We start from the raw sequence: 26,787 nt of genomic DNA, 5'->3' as shown, positions 1-26,787 counted from the left end.
CGGGACGCCGTCTTTATTGGAACTGAGTCTGCGGTAGAAAAGAAGTCACGTTGGGGCTAGAGGGGGGGGGGGGGGGGGACAGGAAGTCATCACTTGGAAGCCAGAGGAAGCCTCTCCATGTCGTGGATCCCGTCCTTGTCGATTAGACGCACGGTGAAGGAGGGCAGGTTCAGGATGAAGCGCCTGTTGAGCTGTCGGGAGGAAGGAGATTTTCTTACACACATATTCAATACATATTCAATATTCCACATATGGAATAATATATATACACGTCAGTTACGAAGTAGACCTCCTACCTCCTCCACGCACTTCTTCAGCAGGTCCACGGCCTCGTCGCGGGTCAGATCTGCACACAGACCAAGAATTAAGAACTGAGACGACCCCAAATCGTCCCTTTGTTTCCTTCTTTGACCCTTTTTGACCTTCTGTAAAGAACCAGCCTGCTTCCCAGTAACGGGGCGAGTGCGTTACGAAACGCGGCAAGTTTGGGGCGCACCTGGTCGGTAGTATCGGTCCAGGATGGACAGGGTGAGAAAGGCCCCGTATCCATGGGCGGCGAACGGGGCTTTGGCGAGAGCAGACAGGTAGTCCATGTAGTAGAGGCCGGGACCGTCGGCCTCGTCGTAGCCGGCGAGGAGCAGGTTCACGTGGTACGGGGTCTAGCCATTCCAACGGGGCGCAGAAGAGAAAAGAGGAAAAAAACTTCACCACAATGCCTGTAAAAACCCCACAAACACCCAATCGCTGTTTTTCATTAACAACTTCGGTCTCGAATTGAACAAAACGCGCGTTATCAACAACAACAAGCGCTGCAGCCGCCACCCAGCGTACGTAGGTATGGGGGGGGGTGTGAAAGTGCGCCGCGACACGGCGCGGGGCGGGTGGGGGTGTCATGGTCTGGGAGGGGTCGTGGTGTCACCGGCAGTGTGACATCTGCTGAAAGACGGCACCCCCACCGCTCTCGACACCCCCACCCGCCCCGCGCCCTGGAGCCATGCCAGGTCTCATTAAAACTTCTGCTCGTCTTCTCGCGGCTTTCTTTGGCCTGCTCGGCTCTTACTCGCGCCCTACTCCGCTCATACACACTCTCGTCTAATAAGAGGATCATTATTACTGCTGCAACGCAGCCTGGAATACAAAAATACTCTCATTTACGCCCGTATCCAGTCAGCAGTTACAGGGACAGTCCCCCCCTGGAGACACTCAGGGTTAAGTGTCCTGCTCGGGGACACGGTGGTAGTAAGTGGGGTTTGAACCCGGGTCTTCTGGTTAGTAAGCGAGTGTGTTACCCGCTAGACTACTACCAGCCTGTAGTGACATGGACAGTCCCCCCTGGAGACACTCAGGGTTAAGTGTCCTGCTCGGGGACACGGTGGTAGTAAGTGGGGTTTGAACCTGGGTCTTCTGGTTAGTAGGCGAGTGGGTTTCCCACTAGACTACTACCACAATAAGTTATGAGTTGATCACAATTCTGCGAGTGACACATTTGGACAGAATTGGTGAAGGGAGGACCACGGTGTTCCAGGACGGGCTTTAATGGTCTCACAGGAGGAACCACAGCGTTTTGTCTCTGCACTTTCCAAAATCGAGCCATCTTATTCAGTTGTGAACATCTCACGTGTCGTTACTACGGACAACAGATATTTAATTGTGGAATTCTATATGGAATATTCTGCAGGAGCTTCTTTGGCACAGATTGGTTTAACCGCGATAAGGAGGTGGCGTCCCTCAGCACAGTTCCACGTCTGTTGCCACGCAGGAGGCCTACCTCCGGTACGCTCCCCGCGGAGAAGTCTGAAACACCCACCGAGGGGGAGCGCCATGCCAGAACTCACCGGATACCCCCCCAGAGCTCCACCCCCTTCCCCGAACACCTGCCCGTCTTGCACAATAACATTAAAGCCACCGGTGGCACATTAATCCAGCCCGGCTTCTGGGGAGCCGCGGAGGGGGAACCAGAACTGAGACCATCGTGAGGAAGGACGGAGTTACTCTCCGTACCGGCGTCGCCCCTCGATCTACTGTATTAAACGTTCATCTGTTGCGCAACTGGGGACGCTCAGAATTATTAGTGACAGCACAGTCAGGCCCGGTAGGAAGTAAAACGAACCCCCCGACAGACGGTGGAAGGAGGGACGGGGAGCAGAGGTACCATCTCTAGGGCCGGTTGTTTTTTTTTAGTTAGGCCTGGTCGGTACACAGTGCTCTGGAGCTCCTCTGCTTCACCTCCAAATCCCAGGGGTTCGAAACGACTCCAAACGCAACTCGTCAAACTTAGAAAACTCCTCTGACCTTTCAGCTCCGTATTTAATTTCCTACTTAATCTCAAAAAAATAAATCTATACACGTATAAAAAAAAAACAAACTGAGTAAGCATATCTGGTAAGTAATGAGTCTATAAAATGCGCCGTGTGCTTCACTTATAGCCCCCCCCGTCCCCTGAGGGACCCCAACTTCCCCAGCCCCATATTCCCAGGCCTCCCTCACCAGACACGCTAATTGGTTTTTCTAATCACTTTCTCCCTTTCGCTATTGTGACAGAGAGCAGCCGCAGTCTTCCTAACACATTCAAATCAGACGGGGACGGAGGTGACGGGGACGCCACTGACCCGGCTGCGAAGGTAGTCCGCCAGGTTCTTCCGGGTAAAGTTGGCCGCCGCCGCAGGACTGAGTTCGTAGCCTGAGTGGAAAAATTCACGCCACATTAGATCCCACGCAGGAATATAATTTCATTTAATTTCAGATGGTGTTTAAAAAAAAATAACCTTACCGTTCCGCATTTTGTAGAGCTGGACGTTCTTCTGAATGTATTCTGCGAACTGTACCGTGTCCCCGGCTTCACCCACACAGAGGAGCAGAATCTTCTCGCTCAGTTTGAACATCTTGTCGTAGTCTGTGGGGGTTCAAGCAGCATTTTACACAGAAACCCCGTCAAATAAAGCGGACTGATCCGCGGCCACGCCGCAACTTTACTTTCACTTTCAGCAGATCGCTCAGAAGTTCCAGATCGCGGCCGCAAAGTCCTCCAGACAAATTCTGCAGTTTGGTCATTTAAGCGGCTGACATCGTAAGAAATGAAAAGAAACCACATTTTTGGTGTTTGGAAAGCAGGCTGATTTCACAGCGGCTTTAACAGCTAGCTTCCATGCTAACAGGCGGCTCTTCTACAGCAACGTTCCCTTAAACCACGCAAACAAAAAGAAACTCCTGTAGATTATATAAAAAAAAAACTTTTGGCTTTTTTTTTTAAAGAGTTATCAGCCACGCCGCTGCTTCTCTTCTGTTCCAGAATGCTATGCTATGCTAGCAACTCACCGTGTTTCATCTGGATGATACTACTGGCCGCGACATTATCCGCGGCAACCAAGACAAAATCTGGGCCCTGGATCCCGATGAGATACTCCATAATGTGTCCACGGTGGTTTAAATTATTACACAAAAATGAACCTGCCAAAAGCCAAAATACAACAGGCTGCGCCGCTCGAACGGGCTATTATTACACAGCAAAAGAGAGCGGCGGCGCAGGAGTGTGACGTCACGAACCGGCGTCGTCCCTGAACACGTGACGCGTCATCTGTAGGAGTTTATAGCGACACACGTCCGCATTTTTAATAAGTCTGTTCACTGATGTGCTACTGTATTCTGAACTAAAATGCTGGATTTAGGTTTACTACAATTGTAATAATACACATTAATAAATGTGTAGTATTACATTTCTATACACACTGCTCTCTATATGTACTACATCTAGAATATTCTAGAATACAGTAAATGTGTATTATTTATATTTTTATGTATGTGTGTATATATACACCATATTGTAATTACTGGATTCAATCAATTATGATGCAGTCATGTATTCACGACCAGAAATTAATTCATAGCCACAATCAAATGATAGGAGGGGCAAATATGAAAATTATGATCATTCTTGAATTTAAATTTTGCATAGCCCCCATTTTTTTCACTTCTGATATGTTCACTAGGTGCCCTACATACAACTGTGGAGGAATAAAATATGTTATCGTCTTCAGTGCAGTCGTGTCCTCTCATTTGCCTTCATTTTGGGGCAAGTGACCTCAGGGCACTTCTGTATTTTTGATAGCCTGCAGTTTAATTACAATATTCCTGTTGACTTGGATTTTGTTGGATAAGAAACAGGGTTTTAGTACTAATTTTAATTTCGTTAACTCTCTGTTTCTCTCTCAGCAGTTGTCGCCGTTCAGCCTGACTGCTTCGTTAGGACTCATCATTTGCATTCAGATTAATTATCTAATTACCGGCGAATGACCAGCGGCCACGCCACACTCCCGCTCGTCAGCTCTGAGCCTGTAATTATTTTAATCATTTACTTTCATCTGGAGCGTTTGTGCTACACTCCTGTGTTTAGAGGCCATTCTTAATTACCCTGCCAAGACTCTCTCCTTTTCATGAGACACCCGTGGCAATATGATCCAAGAGCGGTGACAGTGCCGAGGAAGCTCCCTGCTCCGGCTGCTGTGCTCGGCTCTCCACCCCCCATCCATCTCTCTCCCCACAAGCCCCCCGCCTCCTACTTCCTCCCATTCCCCCTTTATCGCGAGCACACACAGGAACTGCCCCTGGGCTTCAGTGCTCTGACTGCTAATACGCTGACACACATGCACACACACCACTATCTGGCTGGAAAATCTATACACCTCTTTTTACCAGCCCTTTATTTAGTCCAGCACCGCCCGGCTCCGTCCCTGCTGCATCTGGTTTCTGTCCATCACAAAAGACAAGGGTCAAACCCCCCCCCGTGGACCACTCCAAAATCGCCACGAAGTTTACTGGACGAACGGGCTGAAACTGAAACACACACACACACACACACACATGCAAATGCTATGTGTCTGTGTTCAGTTGTGGATGATTTGGCTCAACTAATTCACCAGATTTTATTTCAACTTTGTGCAGCCTGAAAGATTGTCAGATGCATCTGATAAAAAGCACTCATCCCACAGTAAATTAATTAGGTTTCTTTCTGTTTTAATTGGAAAGTGGGATAATATTGTTGAACACATCTACATATTCATTTGTGGGTGATATGAAAGTGTCTTGCATGCTCCTGATAAACACGTTCCCGATTAAAAAAAAGGGCCTTCAGCCGCGCACAGTCTCCTTATAAACTCCGTTTATCTGTAATAATGAAATTCCACCTTTCTGCCAGGGATTCTGCAGGAGAAATAAAGAGAACCTGCTTCTGCAGACACGCGCTTTGTGCTGCGACAGCCCGAAGGGACAGCGGTCTGAGTTCGGGATTACGGAAGTGTGGCCCGAGGCTGAGCTTCTGGAGCAGGCCGGGGTCTGAGATTAGCAGCAGAGATGATGTAGGGGACGGGAAGGGTGCCTGGATCATGAATACGAGCAGAACCAGGGGCTCCAGACCCTAAATGAACCTGCGTGTCTGGTGTTGACGGAACCCCAAAAAACCCCCTCTGAATATAAAGTTGATGCAGCCTCTTCAACACATTGTCCTGGGCCTTATCTCCACAACTCGAGGCCGTCGGGGGAATTGGGCTTCTTTAACGTCGCCGTTTTCGCGCATTTGCATCCTTGAAGAACTGCTGTTTTTCTCCCCGGTTTAATCTGCAATTTTACGGCGTTGAGACGGGGACGCCGCGCCCCCCAGAGCGCCTTTTGTTGTCCCCTGTCGCCGTTTAGCGGCGCCTTTGCCGGGGAGGACCTGGGCACCAGAGATCACTTCATCTGAAGGGGCGGAGGGGGGTAAAAAAAGAGCAAGTGAAATGAAAGTGACAATCTCTGAAAGAATTCCTCCCGGCAGCTGTGCGGATCCGCCACCTTCCCGCCTCCGCCGTGTCCGGCACACGCACCTGCCGCCCCGGGGGCCGTGTTGCCAGATCCGGCCGCCCGAGTTCAAATACAAATACAAATAAAAAAAAACCAAACCTCCGTTCTAATAGCGCCACATTCTACTGAAGGACGCGATACGGGGTTTAAATCCGAAGAGAAAACGCACCTTCGACGCAGTTCGTTTAATCCACTTTTGGGGAGGTTGGCGTGAAACGCACGATTTTGGCAACCCGACGAGGCGGCGCGGATTATTCATGGGCGTGGCGCGGGCGGCCTGCTCTCAATGCGGTCCTCTGAAAACCCTTTATGCGTGAAAAAGTCCCTTTCATTCTCCTATTGTCCAACACGTTTTTATGGGACAACATTGGGCTTTATGAGGTCTCGGGATTTACATTGCACTCCATAGAGCGGCATAATCCTTTCAGCCGGTCGCCGAATAAAAGTTTAAAACCTGCTGTTTTCATATTTATTAGCTGGTTAAAGCGGCCGAGGCAGCTGAGAACCAACAGGCTCTTTCTCCCCAGAAATTTACATCCTTCGCCACCCTTTTGTTCAGATTAAAACTTAAATATGTCAAATGTCAAAATGAAAATTCAAACATTGCTTTTTTGGGAAAAGGCCTCAGTTTCGATATCTGACACTGAAAAATTTCAAGATATTGAAAACTGTATTTAAACATCTTGGCCTGATATGTAGTCAGGTACTAAACGGCTCGATGTCAGAAGGTGTAAAAAAAAAAAACGATTATTTTGTGATCTAGTTACTAGTAAAATATTATGACCTGAATAACTGGAGGTGTAGATCTTTGTTAAACTGTCCTGTCACTATAACAGAGGCCTAAGGAACAGTGGAACGTTCCCATTAACCCTCAAATTCCACAAATTTCAAAATTCACACTCAACTGCTGTTCATGACAGATCATCCCAGATCCCAGGACACTGAGCACAGAACACACACACACACACACACCTACGGCCAATTTACAGTCACCAATGGGAGGAAACCAGAGAACTGGGAGAGCATGCCAACTTCACGCACAAAAAACACACAACCTTGGAGCTGCACTGTCCTGCATCCAAATTCAAAAATGGTAAATAGAAAAAACCTAAAAAAGCTATCTATCTATCTATCTATCTATCTATCTATCTATCTATCTATCTATCTATCTATCTATGTGTCATTCTGTCTGTCTGTCTGTCTCACATAGTCCACTTCATCATACTCAGGCCTCCGGCTGCGAACACCCCCCAACTCCCCCACCACCCCCTTTCTGTCAAAGATAATTGTTTCCACGCCACCAGATCGCTGGGGGCCACCTCACTGCCACACTGCATCAGGCGGAGTGAAGAGAAGGGAGACGGGGATAAAAAAAAGAGAAATAAACAGCGATAATGTTCACGAGGCCCTATGAGCTCCTCCGCCCCTCCCGGGGTCCGGGTTCGGCCCACGGTGGCCTACACCCTGACCGCCTACCTGCACCTGCACGCCCTCTTTAGGTCCAGCACAACATCTCAAGGTTCTGCACGCCTCATGTGGAAGCTCCTCATGCTCATTAAGAGTTTGAAGAAGCCATGAACACAAACCATGAATAATGCGCTGAAGATGCCTGCGGTTGACCTTCCATGCAGGCCGGGCCTGTTAACCCCAAATGCGATGGAATGAAAAATGTTTTTAATCCAAATAACGAAATATTGATGCACACCGATCTTAAAACCGGAGAAAAAATGTTAAATTCGGAGGCACCACAAACATTATAGAAATAAATGAAAAAGACAACAACTTCTGTACCAGCATTTAAAAATGGTTTATTATTATTATTATTATTATTATTATTATTATAGGGATTTATTTTTTGGGGTATTTGTATTCTTCCAGATTAAATCACATACGTTTTCCTTTACTCAGAGCATCCTCAGACATTTTAAAAGCAGATAAATAAGAAGGGGCACCATACACTATGTCCATGCCAAAGGCATTGTGGGTAAAATGTGCCTGCAGTCGAGGGACGTCAACATTTTTGTCAGCACTGTGACACAAATTAAGAATAAACCGAGACAGCGAGTACTGAGAGCGGAACAGAGGGCGGCTTGTTATTCTGTTCTTTCCCGTCACATCACGAGATGTTGCCGCTGGTTCTGCATGTTTATCTGAAGGTTACAGTCATCATCATCATCATCATCCTCCGGTTTTATATTTAACAGAAGGAACAAGCGAGCTGTTGAATACTGGTGTCAGAACCTCACATGAACTTCCGTCACGGTGTTTAAGTAGCCGAGAGAATATTAATATTTGTATTAATTTACTGGAAATCCGTGTTATTCTCATTGTAATTTTTACCCCTTTTGACGCAATTCTTGGTTGACGTGAGTTCATACGTGAAATCATCCCGTAAAACATGAAGAGGGAGAAAGACGCGGATTATCCCAGTTCTGGCCCTCGGGCCCCGGGGCCCAGACTGTCAGAATCCCCCAGAGGGACGCGAACGGCGGTATCTGGGCAAACACAGCCGTCTGTGCCCGGGGCACCGCGCCCTGCTGCACCCAGTCTGGAGATCGATGCACCTCCGTCCTTCAACGTGCCGATAATGAGGCAATTATCATTAATAATACGAATAGGGTGGGAGGAGCCTAGCGGGTAACACACTCACCTGTGAACCAGAAGACCCAGGTTCAAACCCCACCTACTACCATCGTGTCCCTGAGCAGGACACTTAACCCTGAGTGTCTCCAGGGGGGGACTGTCCCTGTAACTACTGACTGTAAGTCGCTCTGGATAAGGGCGTCTGGTAAATGCTGTAAATGTAAATGAATAAAATCTTTTATTTCTGCCGATTTGGACGGTAAGAAGCAGCTCAAACGTAAAAAAAAACAAACCACACGGCGCCAGAAGTGAATTGATATAGAAGTTTATTTGAATTTCTGCAATATCCACCATTTTGATCTCTGGTACGAGCTTTATTTAAACTACAAGGTCCACGTCTGGAGAGAAGAAGTTAGAAGTTTGGTTTGGTTTCAGCAGGACAGTAGAGGCGGTGTTTTGGTAGGATCGGTCCGGGCCGTTACTGGGCGGCGGCGGCACCCATGCGCAGGAGCTCCTTCCTGTGCGTGAGGATGACGTCGAAGCTGGACTGCAGCCGGTTCTGCTGCTCCTGCACGCGGCTCTGCAGCGTCCGCACCCACCGGATCAGAGCCAGGCGGCGGTACATGGTGAGCTGCACGTGGTGCTTCTCCATCTCCTGGGCCTTGTACTTCTCGCGGTCCTGGATGGTCCACACGGCCTCCATGAGCTCCGGCACGTCGGTGTCGGAGTCCGAGGACCCGTCGTCCCCGGGGCCCGGACCTGCCGAGCCCTTCCTGCGCCTCTCCGCCCCCTTCTCCCGGCTTCCCGGCGGGGGCTCTTCTTCTGTCAGCCCCCCCACGCAGACGCGGTCCCAGACGGAGCCGAGCTCTCCCAGATCGCCGGGGGCCCGGCTCTCGCTGCACAGAGAGGACGAGCTCCCGCCGGACCGGTAGCTGAACTCGAATTCCGAGTCAGTGTCGCCCCATTCCAGCCCCGGTTCCGCGTCCTCCTCCTCCTCGTCCTCCTCCACCTGATGCTTCTGGCCGACGCCCCGGTGCAGCCCCTCCTTCTCGGAGCTGCTCAGGCTTCTCATCTCCTCGTCCATCTTGCCCTCCTCGGCGCCATCGGGGGGCACTCGGCCGCAGCCGTCATCTCCACTCTCGATCTCAGGCAGCGGCTCCAGAGGGCTCCAGCAGGGCAGCCGGGAGAGCGGGGACAGGGGCCCGGGCATGTAGAGGGCGGACGAGGGCGGGTCCCGCCCCATGGGGCCCAGGGCCCGGGGCCGCACCGGGTTCCGGTTCTCGTCTCCCGCCGCCGGGTCTTCCTCCTGCCCCAGGAAGTTGAAGTTGCCGTCCTTCTTGTGGCCCTGGTGAGGGCCGGCGGCGAGGATGCGCAGGGACGAGTGGACGCCTCCACCGGGCCCCTGGCCGCCGTAGACGGGGATCCCGGGTCGCTCCTGCTGAAGCATCCTTGACTTTACTTGAGATTCTGTAGCCCTTTAAACACAAGAAAATATGGCAAACACGGCATAAAATAATCTGGAAAAAAAACTCCTTAAAGTGTTAAAACGTTAATATGCGTGATCAAAACCAATTAATCAATCAATCATACATGTTGATCCCCAAATCTTCCCATATCAGAAGAATTCCTACCGTATTTCTGCAATATTCTCTTACGTAACAGCAACCAGGTGGCCAGTTTCGTTACTTTAAGCTGTTTTTTAACGCTGAAGGTAAAAAAGAAAAGTAAATTGCTGCTGGATTGGTTTGCTTGTGGCGAGTGTGGTTGCCTTAAATTAATATTACATGCATGTTAATAATCATGCACGCTTGGGGTTTAATTAAAGGGGTGCATTTCTCTGTGCCAGGAGTTCCAAGACCCCCCCAAAAAAGACATATTAAATCGATTATAACTGTTAATCGATTAATTGTCGTAATCGATTAACCCCGCTGTGTGTAATACATCCGATCATCTGTACACGTTTCATTAAAAACTCACAAGCGTTCGATTTCGAGGCACGAGTCGCCGCCCTCTTCACAAACAAACAAACAAACAAACAAACAAAACAACATCCGGGGTCGCGGCGTCCATCCCGCGTGTCCCCAGTGTCCCCGGTCAACACACCGTGATGTTCCAGTTATTTATTCAGACGCTCCGGACGGTTATTTTCCGTAAAGCGACCGAACGATAATGTCGGACATCCTGTTCGAAGCCAGAAAAGCCGCAACGACGCGATGTTCGCGGTCCAGTCGTTACGTAACCGCGGCGCGTCTCACCCCATCTCCCGCGCTGCTGTCCTCGGACCCCGAAAAGCTCTCCTCCCGCCCACAACACGACAAACATGAACATATTATCACCGAGCAGAATAAAAGGGTCCTACCGGCCGGATCCGTGACAGCGACCCGCCTTTCCGCCGCGACCACGTGACCCGCATCTCCAGTCACGTGACGTCACACGCACATCAGACAGACTGGGTGAGCGCGTCCCCTCCCGTCCCATGACAAGCCGTGGCTGGAGGCGGGAAGAGAGGAGGCTCCATCACCCCCCTCACCCCGCTCCATCACTCCATCCAACAACACCCCCATTCAACCAGCGCACCTTCAGGCCGTCCCCGGTCCCCCTCCTCATCCTCCTCCTCCTCATCCTCGCTCAACACATGAAAAATACATCAAACAAGCACCCTGCCGGCGGCCTCGTCACATGCAGAACCGTCTACGTCTTCCCAGCCGGGCGCGGCCCCATTAGTATTCAACAGTTCACGATGTACCCCATACCACGAACCCTGTACCCCGAACCCCAAACCCTGTACCCCAAACTGGAGTAGACACAGTCGGAGCGGAACTCTTAGGTCCCCGGAGTTATGACCCACTTCCTTCGTAGTGGCTGCGCGTCTCCACCGAACCCGTCCCTTACTCTGACAGCGGCCGCGAGCCGACACCTCCGGCCACACCAGCGGTCCCACGTCACCGAAACGCGGAGTGGCAGCTCGTACGCGCCCAGCAGCGGCCCCGGAACCCCCAATACCAGCACCGGCGTCCGAGACAGAGGCTACGCGTCTACATCTCGTCTACCAACTTCTATTTAGAGCACAAGAAGGAGGACGAAACCGGCTCACGTCGATAAAATAACTTTATTTACAAGTTCAATACATTAAATCAGCCAATTCCATATTTACAGATTAAAAGCCACCCGGTTGCGGTGCTCAGCTCTCCAGGTAACTGAAGATGCTCCTCTGGGGCCCTGCGGGACACGGCCGCTTCGCCGCGGGGCCCGGACACTCGGCGCGGGCCCGCTTCGCCTGGGGACAGAGAGGGGACACGGAATCCTGATTCTCTCTGGTGAAATTTGTCTATTCTACGAATACGTAAAATCGACATTCTGTGCAGGGTGAAGACGTGTTGATCTGCGGCGCCACCTAGTGGTGGGGGTTAAAACCTGTTTGTTGGTGGCCTCGGTGGACGGCGCCTGCTTGTCGGGGGAGAGCGTGTGGAACAGGAAGCCGCGGGTGTTTCGGGGGGCGCAGGGGTTCCCGTCCGAGATGGACGCCAGCTTCTGAAGGACCGCGCGAGGACGACTGAGCAGAGAACCTCTTTTCACCTGGACGTGCAGAAGAGAGATGAAACCAGGGCAGAGCGCCACCTGACCGACGGGCGGAATAAAGGGGTCAACACTGACCACTGGCGGCTGGAAGGGCATCTGGAAGGGGTTTGGAGGCGGGACCTTCTTCTCCTGGAACGGTGCAGCAGGTTCTGGAGCAGCCATGAGGACATTAGACCCGAACTGGACAACGCAGGGAGAAGAACGCTGAGAAGACGGCTCACCTCTCCTCTGCAGCATCCTGGTACTGAGCTTCTTGGCCAGCCTCATGAACTGGCTGTCTTCATCTCCAGACTTGTCCTCTTCCTCGTCCACCTGGTCTCCTTTCCTGCCCTGCGCAGCATATAAAGCAGAATTTCGGCGTTGGACGCGTTGGACACGGCGAACTCGGAGACCGGCGCGCTTCTTCTGACAGATTCAGCTGCTCCGACCTGCTCTCGTAACCACTGCTCCCTCTCCAGCCGCTCTCTTCTCCTCTGCAGCTCGGCCTGGTCCACATCGTCCTCCTCGTCCTCCTCGCCATCGTCTCCCGTCCGGTCCACGTCCACGCCATGGTCTGCAGGAAGCGGAAGTGTCGGTCAGCACGTGCTCGCGCCAGGTACAGGACGTGCTCTACAGACCCCGCCCACCGATGTTCCTCCAGCGGAAGCGGCGGGCCCGGCCCGGCCCGTCAGAATGCAGGTCCCCGTCTGCGAGGTAGCGCTCCTGGTAGATCCTCAGGCGACGCTTGTCATCGTCCAGAACCTGCTTCCTGCAGAAAGGCGGGACAATTCGGGTCTCCGTTCCATCCAACAAATGGAAAAACTGCAAAATGATCTTCTTACATGTGGATCTTGTTGACTTGATCTTGCAGCTCTTCGTCTGAAGGCAGCTCCTCCTGCAGCTCCTCTTCCTCATACTCACTCCCGCCTTCGTCGTCTTCGTCATCATCCTCACTCCCCGCTTCACTTCCTGACAGTTCGGCCTCCGACTCCACGAACTCAGCCAGGCGCCTACGGAGCGGGACAAACCCGCGAGACGCGTGAAGGAGACGCGGGGGCGGAGTCGCGGAGCCACGCCCCCCCCCCCCAGCGGTGGTACAACTTACATTTTCTTCTTCTTCTGTCCACCAGGACGCCCAAACACCGCCTGCATCTCTTCGTCCTCCGAATCCTCGTCTCCCTGGTCGTCCTCCTTTGAGACGGTTTTTGTCCATCAGACACACAAGCCTACACAACATTTCAACGCTCTTCTGTGTAATAAAGTACCTGAGCACTTAGGCTGTCGACATCAGACAGGAGCCTAAACTCACAATCTTCCTCCTCCTCTTCCTCCTCTGGATTCTCTTTTCTACTTGAATTAAAAAGGAAAATCATATAAATCAAAAAAATCCATAACAATAATGAGATTAAAAAAAGGTTCCAAAGGGCCCTGTGATGCTGCCAGATACCTGACGGGTTCTTCTCGAGGTGCAGGACTGAAGGCCGAAGGTGGGGAAGGGTCATCATCTAAAGCAGAAACCAGACACCTTACACAGCAACACTGACATGTCACACCAAGCCGGTGGAGAAGTTCACGTGTCGAGGGCAAGGTGCCGTCATGGTTGTGACCTGGACTGGGGAACTTTCCGGAGCAGAGAGCCAGCAGCTGGTCCATGTCAGGGCCCGCTTCAGAGCCCCCTCCTGCTTCTGGTTCCTTCTCCGGGGCTTCGCGGGCCGCCGGGGTGGTGAAGGCTCCAGAGCAGAGTCCCAGGAGCTCGTCCATGTCCCCCGGCTGGCTGCTGCTCTGCAGGGCGGCACCCCCGGAGGCGAACCCCCCGGAGCAGAGCGCCAGCAGCTCCCCCATGTTGCCGTCCATGGCGTTTTCGTCCAGGCTGTCCAGCAGGAGCTGACGTTTGTGTGAGCGGGCGTGGCCACCTCTGGGTCCTACGTTCAAAAAGCCATCGGCATCCAGCAGCTGAGAGTGCGTGTCCTCCTCCAGGGAGAACGGACCCTGGGATCCACCACCGAGAGGACCTGCGTCAGTGGGAGACGGCTGGGCGTACAGGTCCTGGGAATCTTCCACCGGGAGACAAATGGACGGCTCGGAGAGCTTTCCCGAACTCTGGACGAAGGCGTTCTGGATGTAAATGGCAGGTTTCCGGAAAGAAGGCGTGTTCGTGTGTGAAGATCTCACCTTGGAAGCAGAACCCAGGAAGCTCGGTCTAAATAAACAGGGCGACGGGGAACGGAACACGCTGGTGGACACGCCCCTGCCTCCGGCGCGGCCGATGGGCTGATAGGACGGGATCATGGACCCGACCAGCTCGAAGCTGCTGTTATGGCTGCTGTCTTTAGTCAAGGACAGGCAGTCGTCTTCATCTGCGACAAGAAAACAGAAGATCAACTTCTCACTGGTTCTAAACCTGTAGTAACTGTGATGGGACAGTGTTTACCAGACGTCCTTATCCAGACCGACTTACAGTCAGTAGTTACAGGGACAGTCCCCCCCTGGAGACACTCAGGGTTAAGTGTCCTGCTCAGGGACACGATGGTAGTAAGTGGGGTTTGAACCCGGGTCTTCTGGTTTATAGGCGAGTGTGTTAGCCGCTAGGCTACTACCACCCAGTAGTTACAGGGACAGTCCCCCCCCTGGAGACACTCAGGGTTAGGTGTCTTGCTCAGGGACACGATGGTAGTAAGTGGGGTTTGAACCCGGGTCTTCTGGTTTATAGGCGAGTGTGTTAGCCGCTAGGCTACTACCACCCAGTAGTTACAGGGACAGTCCCCCCCTGGAGACACTCAGGGTTAAGTGTCCTGCTCAGGGACACGAAGGTAGTAAGTGGGGTTTGAACCCGGGTCTTCTGGTTTATAGGCGAGTGTGTTAGCCGCTAGGCTACTACCACCCAGTAGTTACAGGGACAGTCCCCCTGGAGACACTCAGGGTTAAGTGTCCTGCTCAGGGACATGAAGGTAGTAAGTGGGGTTTGAACCCGGGTCTTCTGGTTTATAGGCGAGTGTGTTACCCGCTAGGCTACTACCACCCAGTAGTTACAGGGACAGTCCCCCTGGAGACACTCAGGGTTAGGTGTCTTGCTCAGGGACATGAAGGTAGTAAGTGGGGTTTGAACCCGGGTCTTCTGGTTTATAGGCGAGTGTGTTAGCCGCTAGGCTACTACCACCCTTCTAGATTATATTAGAAATGTATCTTGACTATATTAGCTGAGACGCGCTGAATGCTCCTTCAAGATGCCATTTTATCCAGTAGAATTATGAAAGAAGAAGACGGGGAACAGAAAGCAACTCACCCATCTTGCCATCACCATCTTGGCCTCCTGCTCCAGCTTTTTTGCTGCCATCGCTTCTGCGAGAGCGAAAAACAGTCAGAAGAGACCAGAAGACAGAGGACTTGTCCGTCGGGAACGTACCCCATGCGAGAACACGAGCTGCCGGCGAACAGCAGGAGCGTGCCGTCCGTGTCGCGGGGGAGTGGAGAGGGGCTCCTGGCGCCAGCATCTTCTCCACAGTCACCCAGAAGCTCGTCTACACCCTGAAGGACGGTCACAAACGTGTTCAGGCAAAGCCTTCCATCTGAGGAAGTGGTCCAGGTCAAAGTTGGTCCCTTCATCTACCTCTTCCTCCTCCGATTCGGTCATCTGTTCCTCCTCCTCCTCCTCCTCGTCCTGCTCACAGTCCTCGTTGTCCAGGCGGTCAAGCGCCGCCCGGCGGGTCCTCTCCTCTTGGCGCCGGACGGCCATGGCCTGCTGCAGGCGGGACTTCAGGAAGGTCAACTTCTCACCTACAAATGGGGCAAAAAGCGCAAAACCAGCTGCATGTCTGCAGAGGAGAAGCAGATAAACGGCATCGCCGGTTCAGACAGGACTGGACGTACCTGGCTTGGTGTGCACGGGTTCGTCCCCCACTTCGGGGACGGTGAAAGTGATCGATTCAGCGAGCAGCTCCTCCTGGCCAGAGGGGGCGCTGTCCTTCCGCACCACAGTGAGCTGCAGGGACCGCTCTCCTTTCGGCCGTGGAGCCGGCTGGACGTGCCGGAGGAAACGGTCCTTGAGGGCCTCCAGAGCTGGAACCACGCCAGGAAGGAACGCAGTGTGAAGGGGTGGACCCGGGTTCGAACCCTACCTCCTGTCCCTGAGCAGGACGCTTAACCCGGAGTGTCTCCAGGAGGGGACTGTCCCTGTGAATACTGACTGTAAGGTGTTCTATATAAGGCCACGTTGACATTTTTTTACCTTGCCAGTGAAAAGTCTGGACGCCCCGACTCTGGAGGTTATGGAGACCAACATGGAGCCATTTTCAAGCATCCAATACAAGAAACTTATTTAGTATTTTCGTAGCAATATGAAGTGAAGCATGTTTGATGAATCTGTTCTTCCATCTTTTGCCTTCATGGCGGCTTCGGTCACTATTTTCATCATCATAAGGCGCTTGAGATGCTGCTTAACTCCAGGGAATAATTAGAAAGTGCTCAGCAGAAACAGTCAGGCCTGTTGCACACGTCCCCAAAAGCTCCCTGATCTGGAGACACGCAAATGTCCAACTTTTTGTTTGCTAAAAGTTCGGAAACATCTACAACTAAAGAAACCAGACTATGAAAAGACACGTGAGGTTGTGTAATAAAGAAACAGTAATAAAGGCAAAAAGTTTCACAGTGTTGTGGGCGGAGCAAACCAACCCAAAAAAACTCCACCCACAACAACTCATTACAATCTACGCATGGTATTATATTTACAGCATTTACCAGATGCCCTTATCCAGAGCAACAGTCCCCCCTGGAGACACTCAGGGTTAAGTGTCCTTCTCAGGGACATGATGGTAGTGAGTGGGGTTTGAACCTGGGTCTTCTGGTTTATAGGCGAGTGTGTTACCCACTAGGCTACTACCATCCAGTAGTTACAGGGACAGTCCCCCCCTGGAGACACTCAGGGTTAAGTGTCCTTCTCAGGGACATGATGGTAGTGAGTGGGGTTTGAACCTGGGTCTTCTGGTTTATAGGCGAGTGTGTTACCCGCTAGGCTACTACCATCCAGTAGTTACAGGGACAGTCCCCCCCTGGAGACACTCAGGGTTAAGTGTCCTGCTCAGGGACATGATGGTAGTAAGTGGGGTTTGAACCTGGGTCTTCTGGTTTATAGGCGAGTGTGTTACCCGCTAGGCTACTACAGGGACAGTCCCCCCTGGAGACACTCAGGGTTAAGTGTCCTTCTCAGGGACACGATGGTAGTAAGTGGGGTTTGAACCCGGGTCTTCTGGTTTATAGGCGAGTGTGTTACCCGCTAGGCTACTACAGGGACAGTCCCCCCCTGGAGACACTCAGGGTTAAGTGTCCTGCTCAGGGACATGATGGTAGTAAGTGGGGTTTGAACCTGGGTCTTCTGGTTTATAGGCGAGTGTGTTACCCGCCAGGCTACTACAGGGACAGTCCCCCCCTGGAGACACTCAGGGTTAAGTGTCCTTCTCAGGGACACGATGGTAGTAAGTGGGGTTTGAACCCGGGTCTTCTGGTTTATAGGCGAGTGTGTTACCCGCTAGGCTACTGCCACCTTATTAGGAGCATCTGACCATGTTGCTGACCAGATATGATTTAGGATTTTTAATACAGTGGGGGCCTAGTGAACTCATAGCTGGAAGGTTGCGGGTTCGAATCCCGACCCGCCAAGGTGCCACTGAGGTCCCCTTCATGAAGGTACCGTCCCCCAACGGCCCACTGCTCACCAAGGGTGAGGGTTAAATACAGTACGTGATTCACTGCGTACCACAAGTCACATTATTACATTTACAGCCATGACGCGGACATGCTACCCTGACGTGGAAATAATACCTCGCTAAGCGGGCAGCACATCCACTACCAAACCAAACATGCAGCGTTTAACAGATCATCACCCATCTGAAGAGCTCTGATTGGCGATCGAGATGAACCACATGCAGTAATAATATTTCCCATTAAATTAGACGCTCGCTTACCGGGATTATTCTTTGGTGCCTCCAGCTCCACAAAGGTCCCATTACCAGAAGGCAACTTGGCCACAGGTGGCGGTTCCAGCCCGAGCTCCCGCAGCCGAGCAAGTTTGTCCTTGCGGGTCCTGACGCCCCTCATGGGGGCATCTGCTGGTTTGAACCCCGTCTCCGCTGCCTCTGTAGAGTCTGTGGGCTGGACCGGACACTCCAGGCTTGCTGGGCTTCCAGACTCCCCTGCAGCTACAGACCTGGCTGGCTGGACCTGAGCAGTAAGAGGTCCCGGTTCTTCCGGTGAACCTGTGGGCAGCTGCGCCTGTGCTTCTTGTTCCGTACAGGAGGTAGTGACCAAGGCCTCTCTGTTTTGGGAATTAGACACAGACTCTGCGGTGCCCTGTGGCTCAGGGTTCACCACTGGTTCTTGAAAGCCTTCGGTCTGGACCGGATCTGGCACCAGCGGAGCAGCTGCTTCCAGAAGACGGGGCTTGTACCTCGAAGACCTTCAAAAATAAGCAGCATGAGCGGTGATGATCGATTCTGATACTTACTGCACATTCAAACTTTAATGTAAAGGTACACGAATCAAAGGGCCACAAAGTCCCGGGTTCAAACCCCACTCACTACCATCGTGTCCCTGAGCAGGACACTTAACCCTGAGTCTCTCCAGGGGGGGGCTGTCCCCGTCACTACTGACTGTAAGGCGCTCTGGATAAGGACGTCTGGTAAATGCCGTAAATGGTACATACTTCAGCAAAGCCATGGCGGGGCCTTCTGGTCGTGCTCTTTTCTTGAAGAAATCATTGATGCTCTTTGGCTCTGGCATGTGATATGGCAGCCCAACAGCAGACTCTGGCAAAAGAGCAATCAAAGTCAAAGTCAAAGTCAGCTTTGTCAATTCTGCCACATGTACAGGACATACAGAGAATTGAAATTGCATTACTCTCAGACCCAGCAATGCACATCTTATACATACACACACACACACATACATACATACATACATACATATATATATATATATATAAACCTCTCAGAAACACTAACAGGATAACTGACCTCTGATCAGCCTCTGACTTTCACTGTGCAGCTGCTTAATTGCCTCCTTACTGGCACGGGCCGCCTTCCTTTCCTGTGCAATGAGAGCAGTTTGTACATTAAATAGAAAAGAAGGAATTCAATATACACTTTTAATAAGAAAACCAACAAGGAAGGGTTGAAACCTTGCGCTGCATCGGAGCCTCCTCCTCCCCACCATCTTCCTCATCCATATGAAGCTGAAGAATAATAAAGCAAATGCATAAAGAAACTGGATGGCACCCATCCTGCGTCCATTTCAGTACCATGGCTGACTGCCTCTCACCTTGTACTGCTGGGCTTTCTGCTTTACAGAAGCTCTGACACCATCCAGGGACTCCTCCTGCCCCTCCAGGTCTGGGACCTCCTCTGCATCATAAAGATCGTGGTCCGCCAACAGGCAGCCACTGTCATTAAGCGGCTTGGGAGGCGAGCTCACCTGGGAACAGAAAGGTGGAAAAATCACTCAATGTACCTTTATTTGAGCTACAGAAAAGAGACATGAAAGTACAGAAATCGCCCTGTTGTTCTATAGTATTGTAAATTTCACTTTTTAGATTCATGAAAATCACTCCATGGCTTGATGGAACCATGCCGGGCACAACAGAAAAACGACACTGAGGAGTCTAAATATCTGTCGGTTTGAGGGCTTTTTCCCCCCCAAAAAATCTTCATTTCCTTTTAATTACCCTTGAATAATTTAAACACAAAAGCCACCTCTTGCCGCTCCTTCTTTCGCCTCCTTGATTTGGTCTGCTTCTCTTTTTCCTTGCGGCGCTGAGACTTCTTCCTCTTGCCGTCGCCTTTCTTTTTCTCTTCGCTTTCGTCGCTTTCACTGTCTGGAGCGACGCGGCATATTCGCTTCTTGGGCTTCTTAGACGCCTCTCCATCCTCGTGTCCGTCTTTCTCCTCCGAACTGGAGGCCGACAACACAAGAGCTTCTGCCATGCCAGCTGCTTCCACCTCCCCTTCACTGTCGCTGTCTGGCAGGGCCTTCCGGCAGCAAGACTTGCGACTCACTGTCACCTCCTCCTCATCATCGTCGGATTCTGGAAAAAACAATAAAACCTAAAATGCATTATGTGATGTGTGCCAGGTTCTACATGTGGTGCCCAAAGGTGCAAAGCACAAGAACCAAAGACCCCCAAACAGGCTGTACCTTGTGTCTCCTGTGAGACCCTGGTGATTTGAGCAGCTGCTTCCTCCACTGGAGAACCCATCCCACTGTCCGAGTCGCTCCCTGGTGCTGTCGGGACCTCAGCGGGAAGCTCCGCCCCCTGCTGACGTCACAACAAGAGCGACAAGGTGGAGACAATTATTACTATTAGAGCCAATACAGACATACAAAAAGAGCCAATAAAGGCACCAAAAATAAATACAATACAAAAAAAAAACAACACACACACATTAACCAAACCAAAGCTTAGCACGTTTGAAAACCGGCTGCTCAAATCTAGCCGTGCTGCTTACAAGGAAAGAAAGGAAGGAAGGAATGAAAGCTTATAAACGCCCACAGGAACGTGTCAACTCCACAATGCAAGTACGTCCCGCTAACAAAACTAAAGGCATTTTAATAAATACTGTCAGCGTCAACACAGCTAGCCAGCTAACAAACAGTATTTGACGTAAGCAAGCTAAAACCATTTATTTTAAATGTAATTAATGTAACCAGATACATCACTGCTTTAATAATTTACCAGCTGTTGGGCAAGAAGGCTCATCTTGTTCTTCCCGCAAAAAAAAAAAAAAAGATTAAAGATTAAGTAGATGCATTAAAACTCAGTTCACAGAAAATACAACGTCTCCGGAATTTGGCAAAAATCTATAAAGTGAAATAAAGAAAGTTAAAGAATAATCCGCGGTAAATTCGCAGCTGGCTCCTCTCCCGCCTGTTCTTCGATTGTGAACGTTTCAATCTTTCGCGCCCTGGACGCGAGCGGCGCACAGTCCGTGCGTCAATCACGCCGTGCGCGCCTTCCTATTGGACAGAGCGCCACGGAGCTCTCCTATTGGTCAACGTGGATGCGTCACGTGGCAGGAGGAACACGCCTTCAAAGCTTTATTGTCTTCCTGCTCGGTGATGGAAAAACGTGTAAAATTGTATTAAACTTGGCTAGTTGTATTAAGACATACGGCAATGGATAGTACATAAATAAGACAAACTATGGTTTACAAAAGAACTAATTATTCAGCATTTCTTTTCTCAGTGTATACGTGGTGACAATGATAAGTTCAATTCCGGACGTTCCCATACAAGTTGAATTGAATAATTATATGGAGCAGGCCCTGTAAAAATTTGTGTTTTTAACGTGGCCGAACCACCGTGTTAAAGAAAATCAGCTTTAGACGAATTCACGGAGGATTCTGGAGACAGGCACCGCGAGTGCTACCTACTGTTAGGACCCCGGATCCAGTATAAATTCCGCCACATGCGGCGTTGCGTTCTCTTCCTGGCCGCTCTGCTCACTTGTTCTGTTGATGAACTTTGTGCGCGTCTTGCCGGCATGTGCGGTTATAAATGGCTTTTCTACGTGGGTCGCGGGTTCGGTGTAGAGCTCGAATGTTTGCAGCGAGAAGAGAGACCACATCACCCGCTGCGGTTCTGCAATGGCTGACTGGTGCGTGCCACGTGTCCGGTGTTCAGGCGTGCTTTTTAATATCACGTTTTTGTGTTTAATGATGAGCATTTCTAAGACTAGAGTCTCTGATTTCCTCCGTGAAGACGTTTCACAGTGCACTGAGAACAACACCAGCAGCAGCCTGTCGGTCTGCCGGCCGACGCCGCGGTTCGGCCCGTTCTAACGTGGACGTGTTTTCTGCAGCAGGTTCCTCGCTGTAGACGCTGCTTCTGTCCCCCCGGACCGGCGTGTCCCCGGTAAGACGACCTGAGGGCCCGACTCTCCGCCTCTTGCATGATGTGTTATGATGAGATTGCAGACTAGAGTCTCTGAATGATTCGTGATGCTTCTTCACAGTGTACTGAACACAGCTCTTACTGTGCATCACTTTTACTGCTTTTATTTGGTAGCTTTTTTTTTAACGCTGCTTTTCCTGTTTAACTAGCTTGCAGTTTGGTGGCCGTGGAAGACCTGTTTATCTCTCAGGGCCAGTGTAAGGTGAGTTCTACTTTAGTTTTGTGGCATTTTAATATGTGGAATTACTTGGTAATGGAATGATCTTGTTTCCTTAAACCACAGGGAACCACTCAGCTCTGCAGAACCCAGAGTGTCGCCGGATGGACGTGGATCTTGCAATTTGGGTATTGTATTACATATTCAAAGTTTAAATGGTTTAAGCCCTTTCAGTCTGTCTATATAGAAAACTTTTGAGCTCAAATCGGTTCCTTCGTTCCTCCCCCAGGTCCGTGGATCCACTATGCTGTGATAAGTGAGTATGGGTCACACTTTAATAAAGTTATTAGTTCCTTTGAATGTCCGTGATGAAATGTGTTTTTCGGTTCGTCTGAAACCAAATGAAGTTTACTCGCAGCGCACTGAGACATTTCTATAATCTGTTTATTAAAGTGATTTACCAAACCTTTTTTAACCCTGTATTTCGTTTCCTTTCTCATCGGAAGGTCTCCTTTTATTTGCCGGAATAGACTGAGCGTTGGATGTTGGAACATCATTCCCAGAAATCCCTAAATAAAGACTTCTCCTAACATTTCCTTGTCTGATTTATTTTCACTGTGCCTCCTTTCCACCAAATTAGATCTGATTTATTACTGTAGTCTGTGGGTTGTACAGTACAGGCCAAAAGTTGGATGCGCCTTCTCATTCAATGTGTTTTCTTTAATTTCATGACTATTTACATTGGTAGATTCTCACTGAAGGCATCAAAACTATGAATGAACATGTGGAGTTCTGTATTTAACAAAAAGTGGAGACCTCCAGTCACCAGACCTGAACTCAATCCAGATGGTTTGGGGTGAGCTGGACCCCAACAAGTGCTAAACACCTCTGGGAACTCCTTCAAGACTGTTGGAGAAGCATTTCAGGTGACGACCTCTTGAAGCTCATCGAGAGAATGCCAAGAGTGTGTAAAGCAGTAATCAGAGCAAAGAAACTAGAATATAAAACATGTTTTCACTTATTTCACCTTTTTTTGTTAAGTACAGAACTCCACATGTGTTCATTCATAGTTTTGGTGCCTTCAGTGAGAATCTACCAACGTAAATGGTCATGAAGATAAAGAAAATATGTTGAATGAGGTGTCCAAACACCTGGGCTATATATATATATTTGGTCCCTTTTGGAGGGGAATTTACTTATAGAAGTTTTTATGTATGTGACCATCCTAGTAACCTTGCGTTTGTATTACATACCAGTTTTTCCCACAAATGGTCCTATTCCACTCTTCTTGAACAGTGCTCTGGTGCAGCTTCTGCCCTTTCTTAGGACAAGTCACCCTGCTTTTGGAACACAAACAAGGCAAAAGCTATCTTGTTCTAGTGGTTCATTGAGATGACCTGGTCATTATTAAGTTCTGATTTTTTTTATTTTTATAAATGTATAAATGCAGTTTTTTTGCATGCAGTGTATTGGATAAAAACACCGGAACATGAACTAAATGGTCTTCGGTTTACACCGAAGCCAACGTATTTCCATTGAGAGCTGCAAATGGGGCTCTCGATGCAAATACTTGCAGGCAGATAGCATGGGGCATCTTATTTTCCTGCATGTCTTTCTTGTTTTAAATAGTCTAATGTGGTGTATTATAGAATGAATATGTCCCTGCTTGAAGGGCCAATGGTGGCCTAGCGGTTAAGGAAGCGGCCCCATAATCAGAAGGTTGCCGGTTCGAATCCCGAGCTGCCAAGGTGCCACTGAGCAAAGCACCGTCCCCACACACTGCTCCCCGGGCGCCTGTCATGGTGCCCACTGCTCACTCAGGGTGATGGTTAAATACAGAGAACACCTTTCGTTGTGTGCACCATGTGCTGTGCTGCAGTGTCTCACAATGACAATCACTTCACTTTCAGGTACTGGAGAGTATTTTTACACTAGTCCAGTGTCATGGTACGACCTGATGACATCTGTCCGCTTCAAGATCCTCTATCTTCTACAGTTACGGTGTTGGTGGTTCATCTTGGTGTCAGGAACCAGGATCCACCAACTCTGACCTGGACAGCGTTACACACAACACATTTCTTCAATTGTCTTTAGAGAATATTTTATATTTTAGGTCCTTAGTTGGTGAGTCGTGGTTACACCTGAAATATGGCAGATTTCAAATGTTACCTTGGTACTATTACTGGTTACCATATGCATTTTGAAGCAGTTTGGTGTTACTTCCTTTTGAGTCTTTTCTCCAAATAATAGTATATAGTGTCTGTATAGTTTTTTTGTATTATTATTTGTACGCTGCTGGCTTCTTACTTTTTAATTTATTCTTTGTTAATTACTTGTAAATGCTTTATTATTAATGTCAGATTGTTAAAATGTCCCCTGTCACGGCTGCCCACTGGTGGATTAAATACCGGGACCCCGTTTTCTCCCCGTTTTCCCCCCGCCGCCTGGTTCTACGTGACGCGGGGTCACGCCCAGCTGCTTCCGGGTTACGCGCCGCTGCCGGAAACGCGGACGATGGCGCCGCCTGGTCGTGCGACTCTGGCCGGCCGGGGTTATGGAAGACGAGACGAGCGACGCCGGTTCGCGGCTTAAACGGCGACGTTTTGCGGAGGTTCTGTGACGCGGACCGAAGGTGAAGGCGGTTCGGCGGTTCGGGGCGCGTCGGAACACGCCGCTTCAGCCTCGGGGCAGGAACTCGTCTTACTTCCTCACCTTCCGTCTCTAGATCGGTACTAATATCGTGCTTTTTTAGGTCCTTCTTGATCTCCCGACCAGAAGAAGATGAGCGCCGTTGCTCAGCAGGTTTGGGGGTGGCTGCGTCCCTGGGGGGACAGGACCAGGACCAGGAAGGACCAGGACAGCAGCTGGACGTGGAGAGGGGTGACCTCCTGGGTTTGGGGGGCACCCCAGGAGAAGATCTCCCAGCAGGACGTGACGGAGGAGTACTGGGAGGCGGCTGAGGAGCGGGCGAGGCCCCCGGGCTGGTGGAGCAGGTTCCTGCCGGCGTCCTGCCGCGGCCGGCTCGGCCTGCTCAGGCGAGTTGGGTGGGACGCGGACAACAACGACGCAGACGTTTCCGACTACGGCACCCCGCCGCCCTCGCCCACCGCCCTCGGCCCCCAGCCGTCCACCTTCGCGTTCTTCGCACGCTCGTGGGAAGGAGAAGTCCTACCTGAACACCTGGAGATCTGCTTCAATTTCCTGCGCCACCTGTTCGACCTGCTGGTGGTCGGCTTCCTGTGGACCGTGTCCCCGCCCGCCAAGGTGATCCTGGACGTTCTGGGCGTGCAGGGCGCCCTGAAGCTGTGGCTCCACGGCATGGCCATGTTCTTCGTCTCTACGGTGGGCATGGCTGGCCTCCTGTGGCTGGTTCAGGAGTACCTGCCGCAGTTCGCCTTGGCGTACGGAATCGTCCAGGCCCTGGTGATCTCCGTCAGCGTGCGGCAGAGCGTGATCATCGGAGCAGGGGACGTGGACGCGGGGAAGCGGGAGGAGGATGAGGAGGAGGAACGGGACGAGGACGAAGTGAAGCTGCCAGTTCACAGACGCATTAAAGGGAAGACCGTACCCGTTTAATCTGGTACGGTTTTTAAAAAGGTACGAACCGGAAACACGACATGTCCCTCTTCAGGTCTAACCCAATAAATGATGAACCTGTCGACAGCCATCTTCTTTTTATTTGATACAGACGTAATGCAGATGTGCCAGATGTTGGTTGTCCGTGATGTGGATGTCCGGATTGAACCGACTGATCCTTTTCTGTTATTCAGCAGGGGTCGGAGAACCTATCAAGCCAGACGCCTGGAGTAGTACCCCAAAAGACGAGGAGAAGCTCCACGAGGACTTCGCTTGGGAACTTCTGCCTCCAGAGTAGAACCTAAAGCTGCTTCGTTGGACTGTCCTCTGTCCTCTTACTGTGCTGATCATTCCTCTAAAAATACGGAGCTGAGGTCCAATACTGAACTGTTGGGATGAGAGCGTTTCTGAACACAGGAAGGACGCAGCAATGGAGAACATCTCAGACGTGGATGAATGGACGGAAGGAACCTTCACCAGCAGCCAAAGCGGGAAGACTGTGAATCCGAGACGCCAAACTCTGCCCCATTAGTAATTCCTGTCTTGTCCATGCGTGTTGCACCACTACATTTACTATAGTGCTCGCTCTAACCGTCACCAGGTGTGTTACACTACTAGTGTACGAGTGTTCATGTGCCATACAGTCCTCACCACATTTCTGTCACGGCCACAGAGCCGTCACCACACGTCCAGATCCTCCCGGCCGCAGCGTTTCTACGTCCTGACTCGAACCCGTACGTGCGGATGCTCCGCCGCGTGTTCAGTCGCGTAGTAGAAGCGTATGACGGACGGAGAAAAGCTCTTTTAAACGTTCTGCTTATTTTCCTAATTAGGTCACGGTTTCCTGGCCATTAATAAGCGTGCATGGGGCATGTTCACTGTTGGTTTACCCATCAGAAGGCTTCAAATAAAAAACCTATAAATGCCTTTTTCATGCAAGATAATAAAGTGCTGCCATCTCACAAGTTCTCAGTTGTGTGTTTGATGAAATTGATGCATTGTCATTTATGGAACTCATATCATATTATGGGGTTATCATAACACCATGGTAATGTCACACATGCACTTACAAAAATGTATTTTCAGTATTCTGAATACATGACTGTACTGTGATTACTGAGTGTATTTATGACCGTATTTAGGTT

The 26,787-nt window shown here is 50.6% G+C and overlaps 4 protein-coding genes across 20 annotated transcripts; 1 reads left to right on the top strand and 3 right to left on the bottom strand.

Annotated features, from left to right (window-relative positions):
- Positions 1-55: 55 nt before the first annotated feature.
- On the bottom strand, positions 56-3,554 carry LOC114771701 (proteasome subunit beta type-2-like). Its single transcript, XM_028965000.1, has 6 exons — positions 3,316-3,554; positions 2,771-2,893; positions 2,610-2,680; positions 497-659; positions 297-346; positions 56-191 (listed from the first exon to the last, which is right to left on the bottom strand). Exons 1-6 carry the CDS (start codon positions 3,404-3,406, stop codon positions 90-92), a joined length of 600 nt encoding a protein of 199 aa, XP_028820833.1. The 5' UTR covers positions 3,407-3,554; the 3' UTR covers positions 56-89.
- Positions 3,555-8,723: 5,169 nt separating this feature from the next.
- Positions 8,724-10,791, bottom strand: LOC114771703 (UPF0500 protein C1orf216 homolog). Of its 5 annotated transcripts, none has more exons than XM_028965006.1 (3): positions 10,519-10,765; positions 10,047-10,120; positions 8,724-9,890 (listed from the first exon to the last, which is right to left on the bottom strand). In XM_028965006.1, the coding sequence occupies exon 3, from the start codon at positions 9,860-9,862 to the stop codon at positions 8,894-8,896; it is 969 nt and encodes a 322-aa protein (XP_028820839.1). In that variant the 5' UTR covers positions 9,863-9,890; positions 10,047-10,120; positions 10,519-10,765; the 3' UTR covers positions 8,724-8,893. The 5 variants fall into 5 exon arrangements, with proteins under 5 accessions (XP_028820839.1, XP_028820841.1, XP_028820838.1 ...); XM_028965008.1 differs by lacking the exon at positions 10,519-10,765 and adding an exon at positions 10,393-10,466; XM_028965005.1 differs by lacking the exon at positions 10,047-10,120 and having other exon boundaries at positions 10,671-10,791.
- A 742-nt stretch (positions 10,792-11,533) lies between these two features.
- Positions 11,534-20,717, bottom strand: LOC114771698 (claspin-like). Of its 11 annotated transcripts, XM_028964998.1 has the most exons (23): positions 20,693-20,717; positions 20,155-20,275; positions 19,713-20,044; positions 19,282-19,434; positions 19,142-19,195; positions 18,978-19,050; positions 18,668-18,770; positions 17,931-18,421; positions 15,841-16,029; positions 15,581-15,747; positions 15,377-15,498; positions 15,257-15,309; positions 14,146-14,330; positions 13,421-14,073; positions 13,239-13,323; positions 13,079-13,164; positions 12,816-12,983; positions 12,621-12,742; positions 12,423-12,547; positions 12,216-12,324; positions 12,070-12,143; positions 11,830-11,991; positions 11,534-11,692 (listed from the first exon to the last, which is right to left on the bottom strand). In XM_028964998.1, the coding sequence occupies exons 1-23, from the start codon at positions 20,714-20,716 to the stop codon at positions 11,597-11,599; spliced, it is 3,747 nt and encodes a 1,248-aa protein (XP_028820831.1). In that variant the 5' UTR covers position 20,717; the 3' UTR covers positions 11,534-11,596. The 11 variants fall into 11 exon arrangements, 10 of the variants coding, with proteins under 10 accessions (XP_028820831.1, XP_028820826.1, XP_028820829.1 ...); XM_028964993.1 differs by having other exon boundaries at positions 13,421-14,330; positions 15,257-15,312; XM_028964996.1 differs by having other exon boundaries at positions 12,070-12,324; positions 13,421-13,478; positions 13,581-14,330; positions 15,257-15,312.
- Positions 20,718-24,474: 3,757 nt separating this feature from the next.
- Positions 24,475-26,607, top strand: LOC114771704 (uncharacterized). Of its 3 annotated transcripts, none has more exons than XM_028965012.1 (3): positions 24,478-24,698; positions 24,819-25,663; positions 25,837-26,607. In XM_028965012.1, the coding sequence occupies exon 2, from the start codon at positions 24,848-24,850 to the stop codon at positions 25,640-25,642; it is 795 nt and encodes a 264-aa protein (XP_028820845.1). In that variant the 5' UTR covers positions 24,478-24,698; positions 24,819-24,847; the 3' UTR covers positions 25,643-25,663; positions 25,837-26,607. The 3 variants fall into 3 exon arrangements, with proteins under 3 accessions (XP_028820843.1, XP_028820845.1, XP_028820842.1); XM_028965009.1 differs by having other exon boundaries at positions 24,482-24,698; positions 25,840-26,607; XM_028965010.1 differs by having other exon boundaries at positions 24,475-25,663; positions 25,840-26,607.
- Positions 26,608-26,787: the final 180 nt, after the last annotated feature.

The sequence above is a fragment of the Denticeps clupeoides genome, unplaced genomic scaffold (assembly GCF_900700375.1).
Source record: "Denticeps clupeoides unplaced genomic scaffold, fDenClu1.1, whole genome shotgun sequence".
Lineage (NCBI taxonomy): Eukaryota > Metazoa > Chordata > Actinopteri > Clupeiformes > Denticipitidae > Denticeps > Denticeps clupeoides.
The sequence above is the reverse complement of the archived record's forward strand: the minus strand, read 5'-3'. Positions and strand labels throughout refer to the sequence as shown.